General features: G+C 46.7%; 1 protein-coding gene across 4 annotated transcripts in view; it reads right to left on the bottom strand.

Moving 5' to 3' along the window:
- The window catches only part of ZNF10 (zinc finger protein 10), a 104,648-nt gene that overhangs the window by 31,036 nt on the left and 59,516 nt on the right, over nt 1-14,096 (bottom strand). The window contains exons 1-3 of one of the 4 annotated variants that reach the window (XM_059894874.1): nt 6,193-6,524; nt 5,951-6,032; nt 2,795-2,914 (exon numbers count right to left, since the gene is read on the bottom strand). In XM_059894874.1, the coding sequence (XP_059750857.1) occupies nt 2,795-2,914; nt 5,951-5,983 (153 nt within the window). In that variant the 5' untranslated portion in view covers nt 5,984-6,032; nt 6,193-6,524. Of the gene's footprint in view, nt 1-2,794; nt 2,915-5,950; nt 6,033-6,192; nt 6,525-14,096 lie in introns of those variants that run through there. The other 3 variants (XM_059894872.1, XM_059894873.1, XM_059894881.1) reach the window with 3 other exon arrangements.

Genomic DNA, 14,096 nt, shown 5'->3' on the forward strand with positions numbered 1-14,096 from the left:
ATAAGACCTGTAAATGAAATAACAGCATTGTATTGATGTCAATTTTCTGATTCAGTGGTTATGTAAAAAACTGTTCTTGTTTGTGAGATGTACTGCAGTATTTAGGGGTAAAGGAACATCATGTCTGCAAATTAGTTTCAGTTAAGAAAAAAAAATGTGTATGTATGAGGAGAGAGAAAGAGGAGAGGAGCTGGGAACAGAGAGTGAGAGAGAAAATGATAAAGCAAGTGCAGTAAAATATTACTAATTGAGGAATCTGGATGAAGGTATAGAAGAACTTTTGTATTATTCCTGCAACTTTTTTAAGATCTAAAATTATGTCAAAATAAAAACTTAAATTAAAAAAACTTCACAGCATAAATAATGTGTATAATGCCCAAACACCTCTACAGAAAGAAAAAGAATAAAAATTGTCAGTCAAAAAAGGGCCAAGAGAAAAAAAAAAAAAAAAACAGATCAGGTACAGCAAACACAGTATAGAAAAAACACAGTAAGATGGTAGATTTAAACTCAAATATAACAGTAATTACGTTAATCATAACGGACAAAGTGTCTAAGTTAAGTACAAAGATTGACAGACTGATTTAAAAAAATGATGCTATTTAAAAAAGACACATCTAAAAGATAAAGATACAAAAAAATCAAAAGCTGAAGAAAAAAAAAAAAAGCTAAAGAAAAATATATGACAAGCAATTAACCAAAAGGAGGCTCCTACACCTATAAAAATATAAAACAGACTTTAAGACAAAAAAAGGATTCCTGGACATAAGGTGACTCCACAATCATCAAAGCCTCGAGTCACAAGGAGAATGTAGTTTTCAGCTTGTCTGGAAGGGGTGAGCAGCCTGCTCAAAGACAGCCAAGCGGGTGACAGGCCGCCGCATTACCTGGCCGCCACCTAGCCCGACAGCTGAGCGCTGAGCCGGCTCCAGAGGCCTGATGGCGGCCGGCCACTCCCCGCCCACTGCTGGCAGCGCACAGGGGCTGCCTCTGCCCGCAGCCTCCTTCTCCCTCGCCTTCGCACGGCTAATTCCACAGGTCCTTTGAGAGCAGCTGCCAAGGTCACTTCCTGGGCTTCCCTCTGCCCCAGCGCGAATTCCGTGGCCACCTGGCCTGCCCTCTGTCCCCTCTCTCAACTCCCAGGGCTGCCTTTGACCCGTGTATCCTCAGTGCCTAACAGGTACCTGGAATATATAAACAAGGGTGCATGAGGGTTGTTAGTTTTGAAAGAGTATTTCATGAACACTGCCACATTTTAACAGGAAATTATCGGGGCTTCCTTGGTGGTGCCGTGGTTAAGAATCCGCCTGCCAGTGCAGGGGACACGGGTTCAATCCCTGGTCCGGGAGTATCCCACATGCCGCAGAGCAACTAAGCCCGTGCACCACAACTACTGAGCCCGCGAGCCACAACTACTGAAGCCCGCGTGCCTAGAGCCCGTGCTCCGCAACAAGAGAAGCCACCGCAGTGAGAAGCCCGCGCACCGCAACAAAGAGTAGCCCCCGCTCGCCACAACTAGAGAAAGCCCGCGCACGGCAACGAAGACCCAACGCAGCCAAAAATAAATAAATAAAAATTTACATATTAAAAAAAACCTGGGAATTATCATTTTAACCTTTAATTCGCCAAGAGGGTCAGTCTGGGCGCAGCTGAAGACATTCAGCCTGGTATGCACGGGAGCGCTGGCCAACCTTCCTCTGAAAGGCCCCGTCAGGCAGAATTCCCTTCTCTCTCCCACACCCCCTCGTGTCAGTCTTGAAGCCCCAACTCACTGCACTGCAAACTATGCTATTAGCATGTCGTGGTGGTGACCATGGTGACGGTGTTTGGCGGTGGTCCATGGGAGCAGAGGCCCTGCCCAACGCCGGAGAAAAAGGGAAACAAGGTTCCCTGGTTTAAAATAAGTCAACTCCTACATGAGAGGAGGACACGGAAAATCTTTCCAAGCCCCTAGGAATGCAGACTCCCTGAAGTGAATTTGTAATGACACATTTAAGGGAGGGAAGTGTCAACAGCAGAAAGCAGCCAAACTGAAAAAACAAAACCTGCCAGTAAGTGCCCAGCATCCTCCGAGGAAAGAAACAGAGACTTAGGGGCTCACAGGCCTCAGTGCTACGTCACCGCCGAGGACCACCTCCCTCTGTTCTGAATTCACACTCATCTACAGCCTTCTAATTACTAGGTATCACCCTGGATACCCAGGAGGGGACACCCAGAATATGGGTCGAGGATGTCACCGGCCACGGGAAAGGGACTCCTGTGTTGCACAGTTTTAAAATGTCTTGCATATGATATCCTTTCCGCTTTCAGGGCACCCCTGAGTGGGGTCATCCACATCCTATCATTCCCCAGGGACTGGGCCACACACACCCACTGCGTCCAGGGCACGGCAAGGGACTTAACTGCTCCTGAGTCCAAGAAGCAGCTGATAAGTGACCTATTGTGGGTAAACAATAACTACTATTAGGGCCCAGGAGTCTAGAATCTCTGTCTCTTGAGAAATTCTCAGGCTACACCCTGAGGCAGTAGAGTACACTGGCCAGGGAAGCAGGTGTAGGGCCATCCCATCCAGGTTCAAATCCTGACTCTGCACAAACCAGCAGTGTAACCTGGTCCCAAGAAGAGGCACTGATGAATACCTACAGCAGACGCAGCTCAGAACCCCACGCACCGTGAGCGCTGAGCATTCACGCTGGGCTGGAATGGTAAGAAGTACGGGACTACTTACACAAAATAAACAGTGACCACGGACTAGGTGAAAAGCATAAGTTGGCTGTCAGAAAAGAGGACTCACCTTCCAAACACCGCCAATTCTGTCTAGTCTCTCCGTTTCCACTGCTCCAGGCAACACCTCCTCCGCCTCTCGTCTGCGCCCCTGCAGTCGCCCATTCTCCACTGAGCAGCCAGAGGGTCTCTGAAAAGCCCAACCCCCTTTCCTAACACAGCAGCTTCCCAGCCTGATCGAGCCTCTGGCCCCCTCCGTGTCTGTCTGCTCCCCTCCCCTCCCCGCCAACCCGGGCCACACAGGCCTTCCTTCCCTGCTACAAAGGCACGGACCCTCCCCCACCTCGGGCCCTTGGCGATGGCTGTTCCCACCCTGCATGTTCATGCACCTGCTCTTCCCAAGGCCGGCTACTCTGGTAACTCAGACCTGCAAACGTCACCTCCTCCATGGGACCTTCCCCAAACACCCAATCTTTCACATCAACCAATATTAATTCCATGTACAACACGATAACGACATTTCCTGTTCACTTGTAAGTAGTTTCTCCATCATTTACATGGCATCTGCCTTCCTCCACCAGAGTGCAAACTCCCCAAAGCATGGATCCTGTCAGTCTCATTCACCACCACATGCCTGGACCTGGAAGGGGGCCTGGCACATAGTGGGTGCTCAATAAATACCTGGAGACTGAAAACATGATGAACACTTCAAAGACCAAAGCCTGGGATTTGCATCTATCAGTTCACTCTTCCGCCCCAGAGGGTATATGCTGTCCTGTTAAGAACTCAGAGCAGGGAGGGCTTCCCTGGTGACGCAGTGGTTAAGAATCTGCCTGCCAATGCAGGGCACATGGGTTCCAGCCCTGGGCCGGGAAGATCCCACATGCCGCGGAGCAACTAAGCCCGTGTGCCACAAGTACTGAGCCTGAGCTCTAGAGCCCGTGAGCCACAACTACTGAGCCCACATGCCACAACTATTGAAGCCCACGCGCCTAGAGCCCGTGCACAGCAACAAAGAGTAGCCCCCCCTCACCACAACTAGAGAAAGCCCGTGTGCAGCAACAAAGACCCAACGCAGCCAAAAATAAATTATAAATAAATAAATAAAAGAACGCAGAGCAGGGAGCGTGAGCCCCTGGGTTTGAATTCTGTCTTCTGCTGAGTGATCCTGGCAGACCGCCTGCCTCTCTTTGTCACCTTTCCTTGTCTTTAAATGGGGCTAAGAGTCCTACCTTCCTATGAGGCTGCTGTGAGGATCAGTTTGTATCTGTAAAGTGCTGAGACCCAGGGCTAGGGAGAGTAGACACTGTAGAAATGTTAACTAGTATTACTGAAGTTGTAAAGTTTTCTTTATACAAGTCCTCTGCATTGCTCAGGTTTATAGTACTTTCACCTGTTTTACTGCCATTGTAAATAGGCTAATTTCCCTCATTATAACTTCTAAACAGATACAATTTATAAACAGGAAACGTACTGACTTTTAGACTGATTTTGTACCAAGGAATCTTACTGGATTCTCCTCAAGCTACCACTCTCTTCCCACAACCACAGGGCACACTGATTCAGTCCACATGGCTGTCTTCCTGCCTCATTCCCATTTCTGCAACCAACCGCTGCTCCCTCTACCCCACTCCTTCCTCTCCTGCCCAACAAACACCCACACTCACACTCTGCTCTGGAAATATCACAGCGAAACCCACCACTACCATCACCACCAAGTCCGATTTGAACTTCTGTGACATAACAGCACTTGACCTCCCTGGGGCATCTCACATGGCAACCATTTTTGAGGTTTCTTTTTCTTTGACTCTGAAACACAAGTCTCTCCATTTCTCTCATTTCTATGGGGCTGCTCAACCTTCAGCCCCTCCTCCACCACCTTCCCTTGTCCATCCCCTGACCACTGCCCTCAGTGCTCTTCCCAGGAAACATGTGCTCCTTGAGCTAATCTGGCTATACCTACTCAGTGATACCTGTCCAGACCTTTCTCTCGAGACAGATACCTACCCACCTGCCCACCAGCACCTGCAGGGTCCCACCATATCTAAAGGAAATGTCCACCAGCCCTCCGTAACAACTCTGATGGCCTTCCCTGACTCAGGGAATGGTACCACTCCCAACCCAGGCCCACAGAGCAGACCTCCAGCAGTTATGCCTGGCTCTTCTGGCTTGCTCACCACCAGCACCCAACTAGTTACCAAGTCCAGTTGCTTCTGACCCTACCGTCTTTCTCCCTAGAGGATAAAATCCAAGTGTTTTTTTTTTTCTTTTTTTTTTTTTTTTTTTGGCCGTGCCGTGCAGCTTGCGGGATTTTAGTTCCCCGACCAGGGATTGAACCCGGGGCCATGGCAGTGAAAGCACCGAGTCCCAACCACTGGACCACCAGGGAAGTCCCCAAATCCAAGTTTTTAATGTGATCCTCAAAGCCCTCTACGATCCAATCTCTGCCTGTGGCTCTGGCCTCATTTCTTAATACACACTCCACCACCACCATCACCTACAAAACCATAAACTCTACATTTCAGCAACTGTAAAGTGTTCCAAGGTCACCAACATACAACATCACTTCAAGCCTCTCAAATTTGCACGTTGCTTCCTTTCCCTAGGATGACCTTCAGTCCCTTGTTCACCTCATTCACCTTTCAAATCTCAGTTCAAGACTCCCTTATTAATCCCTGAAGCATTTCTTGGGGTGTCCTTACTTCCAAAACTGGCCCTGTGCTGTGTTTCTCCATACACTTCCACGGCCGGCTCTCGGAGGACCCCTAACGTGTCACTGTGCTCATACATTTTCTTGCCCACAATTCCCACCAGACCATGGCTCTTCCAAAGCAGGAACGACCTATCTTCGCACCTTTAGCACCTGCCCCAGGGTCCAGCAAACAAAAGACAATAAACAAAGCTGTTGAATAACCGAAGGGACAAATGCGTAACTTCCCAAATGAGGCCCCAAAACTAAGAAAATATTTGTCGAAGAAACTGGAAAATGGATGATGACCCGTCGTTTAAGTCAAGGCTCAAGGTACAGAATTGGCAGGAAAGAGACTGAAAGAAAGAGTAAAGTAACAGTCTGACGACAAGAAGCACTTCTGGACGGCCCAACGTCATCTAAAGGAGGTGCAGTGGCTTGGAAGCCCCACGCAAGCTCCGACCCTGGAAAAGATGGATGAGCACACGTCGGTGTTCAGGGCGCTTTTCAGAAACGAGAGAAAAACCCCCGACTCACCCAGACGGCAGCCGTCCGGACCCTGGTGGCCATCCTCACGGCCAGTTTTGTGCGCCCTGCGGGGGGTGGCAGGACCCGACGGCTGCGGGAGAAGAGAACCGTGAGGGAACCGGGAACCGGTCTCCCCGCCGCTCCCACGCCCACGCGGGACCCTCCTGCCCCCCCGAGGACCCGCCCCTCCCTTCCCACGGCCGGGCCTCCTTCCCTCACGCAGCGGCGGGGTTCCCCAGCTCCGCCCCCACCTACACACACGCGATCGGCTCAGGGCAGGCGCGGGGGAGGCCAGACTAGTCTGCACGGTCCCGCCGCCCTGACACGGGAGGGACTCGGCGCGCGCGCTTCCCCCAAGCCCTGAACCGGCAGCGGGGGATGCGGGGGAGACCGGCTCCGCAGCCGACCTCCCGGATCTGCAGCCAGAACCACTCGGTCCTCGCTCTCGACTGTGCGGCGCCCGCTCCGGTGCTTCGGCGACGGCCCTCGGGCAGACGAGGTCGGCGCGCTCCAGCTCAGGTCCCCACGACGAGCAGCGGACGCACACCGCCCACCAGTGCTCTCCCGGCTGGGGCCGAGCCGACGGCGGCCGCTAGGGACGCACAGGAAATGCGTCAGGGCGACCCGAGGGCAGGACGAACTACAACTCCCGGAAGCCTCTGCGGGCGTTCCTCCTGCGCGGGGCGGCTCCAGCCGAGGGCCGCCGGGACGGGGCGCTGCGGCCGCGAAGCGCAGGCCCTTCCCGCCACACCCCCGGGCGCGGGCGCGCAGACTTTCAGTGATACAGAGGATTAAAATAATTGATAGCACTAGCGCAAAGGCGGGAGGCGTATAAGTTCAGTTAAAAGTGTTCTAAGGTTCCTGCTTTTCCAAATGGTAAAAGTCCTAATTTATACTTTAATAACGCAAAGATTCGTTCCGTTGTATAAGTGACATTTATTTTCCAGGAAAATTAGGAGTGGCATTGTCTTCCTTTGGGGATGGGGGTGGGTGAATCCTTTAAATGTCTGGCTTAATCTAAAACAGCTGGAGTCTCATATGTGCTTCTGCGTTCACTCTGTTGCATGTGTTGCTTATGTGGAAGTATCAACATATAAAAAAATCTGGCCTCACATAGGTATGTGTCAATAGTTGGAAAAGGACAGGGTATTTCAATATACTTAGATAACTGCATATTCTTTGTAGTAAAAGTTGAACAAGGAATAGGTCAGTTTCAGTGTACGATCTGAAACCAGAGAGGTGAGCTTTTTCTACTCTATTAAAACCCATTGGTCTGTCTTGCACTTTGAATGCATAGTTTTATCAGGCATGATTTTGTAACAACATGCATTGGTCATTTGGAAAATATTGGTTCACTGACTAATGCAGCTCTTCCAAACACTGACACCTCTCCTTATACAACATGAAAGCTCGTATTCATCAGTATCATCATTGATCTTAAGTACTGGGAATCTGTGAAGTTCACAGTGGCAGATACAAGATTTCCAAAATTCTGTTTGCACTTGAAAACTCTAGCTTTGTATTGGCAGACAATGCTGGCACTTGTTCCCCTTGTGTGACAGCTCACTTGGTTGGCAGTTGAGAATGTGTCTGCCTCACCCACGTTTGCCTCACCTTTCAGTCCTACTTTCACGCAAAGTTCAGCTCCCGACTCACATAATCACACAAGTGCATTTTCTGAAGACAGTTATGGAACTTCAGGACGCAGCACAGAATATTTGTTGCATAGATACTAAAAAGATACAGACTCAAGAGTTGATATTTAATAAAATTAGTTTTCACTGCTCCATCAAGGACATCCAGAAGTGAAATTGGTCCTTTTCTCTTCTTTTTTTAACTGTGAATGTGATGATGAAGAACATAATGGCGACTAATAAATGTCTTTGGTGCCACTTCCTAGATGCATGGGGAGTGCCCACAGTGGTACCCCTATGGCTTTTGCACCATCAGAGCAAGTTCAACACAGTAGGCAACATCTTGAGTTTGGAATATCAGTACTCGCTGTAAAATTCTTTCAACATTTCTGTATGTTTGAAATTTTTCATAATAAAATATTGGAGGAAAATATTGTGGAAGAGACAAACTTTTCAATAAATTGTGCAAGCCAAAAATAAATAAATAAATAAAAATTGTGCAGGAACAATGAGATAGCTATACAAGAATAGAAAAAAAACTGCTGTCTCACAATATATTTAAAGTCAATTCTAAATAGATTAAATATGGGACTTCCCTGGTGGCGCAGTGGTTAAGAATCCTCCTGCCAATGCAGGGGACATCGGTTCAAGCCCTGGTCCAGGAAGATCCCACACACGGTGGAGCAACTAAGCCCGTGCACCACAACTACTGAGCCCGTGTGCCACAACTACTGAAGCCTGCGCACCTAGAGCCCGTGCTCCGCAACAAGAGAAGCCACTGCATGAGAAGCCCGCGCACCACAACAAAGAATAGCCCCAGCTCCCTGCAGCTAGAGAAAGCCCGCGTGCACAAACAAAGACCCAATGCAGCCAAAAATAAAAATAAATAAATTTATTTTTTAAAAGTAGATTAAATATTAAACGTGGAAAGGAAGGCTCTACAGGTTTTAGGTTGAAATGTAGAGTTAGCATCCTTTGCCCACTGATTTGTTAACCAATCCCTGTTATCTGCTAAGTTCTCATGTTGTGTTAGTTTTCTGTGCTGCTGTAACAAAACACCACAAACTTGGTGGCTTAAAACCACACACATTTATTATCTTACAGTTCTGAAGGTCGAAGGTCCGACACAGGTCTTCCTGGGCTAAAGCAAGGCATTGGCAGGGCTGCATGCCCTTCTGGAGGCTGCTGGGGAAAACCCTCTCCTTGCCTTTTCCAGATTTTAGAGGCCATGAGCATTTCTTGGCTCAAGCTCCCGTCTTCCACCTTCAGAACCAGCAACAGAGGGCTGAGTCCTCCTCGTGCTGCATCGCTCTGGTCTCCTTTTCTGTCTCCCTCTTCCACCTTTAAGGACTCGTGTGATGACATTAGGCCCACACAACAATCCAGGATAATCTTTCTATTTTAAGGTCGGCCGATAGCAAACTTGGTTGCCCTTTGTCCTGCAAGGTAATACATTCATAGGTTCCAGGATTGGGATGTGGACGTCTTCCAGGAGCCATTAGTCTGCTGTTCCGTTTCTCGTCTCTTTATTTTGTTCCATTGATATTTGCCTATAATGGGGGTCTGCAAACTTTCTCTGTAAAAGGCCGGTGTATTAGTTTTCTAGAGCTGCCATTATAATGTACCAGAGGGTGGCTTAAACAACAGGAATTAATTTTCTCACAGTTCTGGAGGCTGAAAGTCTGAGATAAATGTGTCAGCAGAGTTGGTTTCTGCTGAGGCCTCTCTCCTTGGCTTGTAGATGGCCATCTTCTCCCTGTGTCCTCACAGGCCGTCCCTCTGTGCAGGTCTGTGTCCTAATCTCCTCTTCTTTGTAAGGACGCCAGCAGTCATATTGGATTAGGGCCCGACCTAATATTCTCATTTTGACTTAAAATGTTTAAACTTTAAAGGCCCTAAACAGTGACATTCTGAGTTACTGGGGATTAGGACTTCAACAAAGGAATTTTGGGGGACATAATTCAGCCCATAACAATCAGTTAGTAAATATTTTAGGTTTTCTGGGCCATAGTCGGTCATAACTACTGAACTCTGCCATTGTAGCACAAAAGCAGCTATAGATATTACATAAAATGAACATGGCTGTGTTCCAGTAAAGCTTGGACAGCAGGCCAGATTTGGCCTCCTGGTCCACACTATGGGAATCCATCATTGTCTTGTTATGTCATCACAGCAAGCCTTGACAAGTAGTGGGTCAAAGCCCTTTTTTATTGTCATTCTTCAAAAAGGTCTCGGTTATTTTTCCTCCTTTGGTCTTGCATGTACATTGTAGGCTTTGCTTGCCAAGTTCCATGTAAAAGCCTTCATAATAAAGGGTGATACGTGCCAAGCTGTATCTCCACGGGGCAGGCACTGCCACTTCACTGTACAACACTCCTCCCACCTTCTTTGCTGAAAGAACACTGTATATGCTCAGGTGCTGGTTGGCCGTACGTTTGTGGTTCAGTGGGTGGGTGTTGGTTTCTTCATCAATTCATTCAACTAATATTCACTGAACGCCCACTATGAGCCATACTTCACTCATTAAAGTGAAGCATTCAGGGGCTTCCCTGGTGGCGCAGTGGTTGGGAATCTGCCTGCCAATGCAGGGGACACGGGTTCGAGCCCTGGTCTGGGAAGATCCCACATGCCGCGGAGCAACTGGGCCCGTGAGCCACAATTACTGAGCCTGCGCGTCTGGAGCCTGTGCTCCGCAACAAGAGAGGCCGCAATAGTGAGAGGCCCGCGCACCGCGATGAAGAGTGGCCCCCACTTGCCACAACTGGAGAAAGCCCTTGCACAGAAACGAAGACCCAACACAGCCATAAATAAATAAAAATTAAAAAAAAAAAATTAAAAAAAAAAAAAAAGTGAAGCATTCATTCTGGTGGGGAAGACAGATAGTAAACAGGTAGGTAGGTAGGTAGATTGAAAGGTTACAAGCACTGTGGAAAAAATGAAAAGAACAGGGTAAAGGGGATTAGCAGTGCCCGTGGGGTGGCTGCACGTTTAAATAAAGCAGCATCTTAGATTCCTAGGCCTGCTGTAACAAAGCACCACAGAGTGTGGGCTTAAACCACAGAAATTTATTGTCTCACAGTTCTGGACCCTAGAAGTCCAAAATCAAGGTGTTGGTGGGATCGGTTCCTTCTGAGGACTGTGAGGGAAGGACCTGTTGCAGGCCTCACTCCTGGACTTGTAGACCCTTCTGCCACCTGTGTCTCTTCACATCACCTTCCCTCGATCTGTATCTCTGTGCCCAAATTTCCCCCTTTTCTAAATAAGGACACTAGTGATACTGGATCAGGGTCCACCCTAACGACCTCACTTTAACTTGACTACCTCTGTAAAGACCCTTCCTCAAAGTAAGGTCACATTCTGATACTGGGGATTACGACTTCAACACATGAATTTTGGGAGGACACAGTTCAATCCATAACAGGCAGTCTAGGTAGGACTAATTTGTAAGGCAATACCCTCTAAATCTAATCTCCTTCCACAGGGCTGTGTGACAAGGGAACTTTGTCACTAAAAATATCTAAAACTTAATTCCTAACATATGGAGCCATAGGCAGTTGGCTTTTCCAGCCCTCTGAAGGCCCACATCTTTGGAATCTCTGTTCCCTTCCATCTGTCACCTAAATTTATCTCATAATTGGAACGTCTTGCCGACCTCAACCACTAGCTGTTTATACACACCATTGCTTTCTTTTCAACCAGTACAGCTGCTGAGACACTAGACACATGGCCACCTTGCAACTTATTTACGGACAAAGGTAACTAAGTCAATTTTTTTCACTTCTTGCCATTAACAAGAAAACAGATTTAATCAATATGTGCTTAATTCATGGATGAATATAAAGAAAATATTTTCTGATTCCCCATGGCCTATAGCGTTGGTGACTGAGATGCTGGGCCTTTCTTAAGATTCCCCAGTGGTTTCCCATTACCCTTAGGAGAGCGCCAGGACCCTTAGCCAGATGTGCAGGCAGTAGGAGCGGCAGGAAACCAGCAGACGCTGGAGCCCAAGTGATCTAGGCGCCTCCACGTCTTACTGGGCCACCGGGACAAGTCACTCTGAACTCATGAGATGGAAGGAAGGAGACGCATTAACAGAACTGGTGTGAAAACCAAATGAGAGGGTGCCTGTAACTCATGTGCCACACGACACTTTAACATAATTAGTTTACTTTCTTCCCGTTAGGACCTGGTTTCCACTTAGTAGCTGTGTCATTTTAAGATATCACGTCACTAACACAGTGACAGTATAAAGAGGGAGACCTCCAGAGGTCGTTGTTTGAGCAGGGTCTGAGTGAATTTGTCTCAGGAGAGGACAACAATGGTAGTGCGTATTTGTGTTTTACATTAGAATAGCTGATTTTATAAAAACCTCTGCTATGTCAGACTATCTTATTTCAGATCTGCCACAGTTGCTGGTTGTTTTTCTTTCTTTTTTTGTTTTTTGGCTGCATTGGGTCTTTGTTGCTGCACGCAGGCTTTCGCTAGTTATGGTGAGTGGGGGCTACTCTTTGTTGCAGTGTGCGGGCTTCTCATTGCAGTGGCTTCTCTTGTTGCAGAGCATGGGCTCTAGGAATGTGGGCTTCAGTAGTTGTGGCGTGCGGGCTCTAGAGCACAGGCTCAGTAGTTGTGGCGCACAGGCTTAGTTGCTCCCTGGCATGTGGGATCTTCCCGGACCAGGGCTAGAACCCGTGCCCCCTGCATTGGCAGGTGGATTCTTAACCACTGTGCCACCAGGGAAGTCCCTGTTGGCTGTTTTTCAAATGAAGCTCTACCATTTACTAGCTACATGATTTGGGGCAAATTACTTAAAATTTCCAAACTCTAGTGCTCTTAACTGTAGGGGAATAATATTATGCTCCTCATAGGACTATAGAGAGAAATAACTTAACGCATTAAGGGGCTTCACAGATTGGCTATCTCATATCAAGCTGTCTATGATGAAGATGCGTTACAAAAATAAAAACCACCACACATTCGTTATTAGCGTTCGTTTGGAGCTGCAGGTTTTCTTGTTTCCCAGAAATCCTTGGTTTTCCGATTTTTTAAAAACAACTTTATTGCGGTTAAAGGTTACACACAACACCTGGATCCAGCTAAAGTGTCCAGTTCAATGAATTTAACAAATGAAGACAGTCATGGAACCACTACCACAACCAAGACACAGGTCACTCCCAGTGGTCCCCTTATGGTCCTGTTTAAAGTCAATTGCTCTCCCACCCGGGCCACAGGTGACCCCTGACCTCTCTCCTTTATCTATTACGCTTTCTAGAATTTTATACATGGGAGTCATATAGTATGTACTCCTTTGTGTCTGAATTCTTAGAATGCTTTTAAGATTTAACCATTTAGCCTTGCAGGGCTAGATTACAATGTGTTTATCTACTCACATGCTGTGAATTATTATACATGACATCTGTTGAGTTTACTGTATTTGTGTTTGTTCTGGTTTTAGGCGATCACAGTGCTTAACATTCAGGCACACATTTTTGCATGGACATATTTTCACTTCTCTTGGTTATTTACCTAGGAATGGAATTGATGGGTCACGTGGTAACTGTATGTTTAGCCTTTTGAAGACAAGCCAAACTGTTCTCCAAAGTGGCTGTACTATTCTGTAATCCCACCAGCAACGTGTGAGGGTTCCAATCTCTCCAATCTTCAATAACTAGCCTTATCTTATTTATCTTAGTCATGCTACTAGATGTGAAGTCCTATCTCCTCCTGGTTTTGACTTGCATTTCCCTATGACTGACGCTGTCGAGCATTTTTACAAGGGTTTACTGGCCATCTATACACATTCTTTTGTGAAGCATCTGGCAAATCATTTTGCACATTTTTTTGTTCACCTTCTTACTGTATAATTTATGAGTTAGTTATGAGCATCCTTTGTATTCTGGATACAAGCCCTTGTCAGATATACATATTGTTAATATACCAGTCTATGGATTGCCTTTTCATGTTCTTTTCAAAAGAGCAGAAGTTTTAAAATTTTTATTAAGTCCAATTTATCATTTTTCTTTTATGATTCATGCGTTTTGTTCTATCTTTGCTTAGCCCAGGGTCATAATCATTTTCTCCTATGTTTTCTTCCAGATATTGAAAAATTCTAGCTTTTGCATTTAGGTTTGCAATGCATTTTGAGTTATTTATGGATGTGATGTGAGATAAGGGGAGGGTTTTTTCCATACAAATATCCAGTTGTCACACCACCCTTCATTTAAAAGAATGTCTTTTCCACATTGAGTTATTTTGGCTCTCATGTCAAAATTTAATTGACAGTATATGTGTAGGTCAATTTCTGAACTCTCTATCCTGTTTTATTGATCTATATCCACCCTCATGCCAGCATTTTATTAGTATAGTTCTATAGTAAACTTTGAAATTAGGTATTGTAGGCCCTACAACCTTATCCTTTTAAAAAAATTTCTTCAGTTATTCTAGGTCATTTGCATTTCCATATAACTTCCTGATTAGCTTGTCAGTTTCCACACAAATGCCCCTGAACTTAAAGATTAGTTTGC

This window comes from Balaenoptera ricei, chromosome 14 (genome assembly GCF_028023285.1).
Source record: "Balaenoptera ricei isolate mBalRic1 chromosome 14, mBalRic1.hap2, whole genome shotgun sequence".
NCBI classification, from domain to species: domain Eukaryota; kingdom Metazoa; phylum Chordata; class Mammalia; order Artiodactyla; family Balaenopteridae; genus Balaenoptera; species Balaenoptera ricei.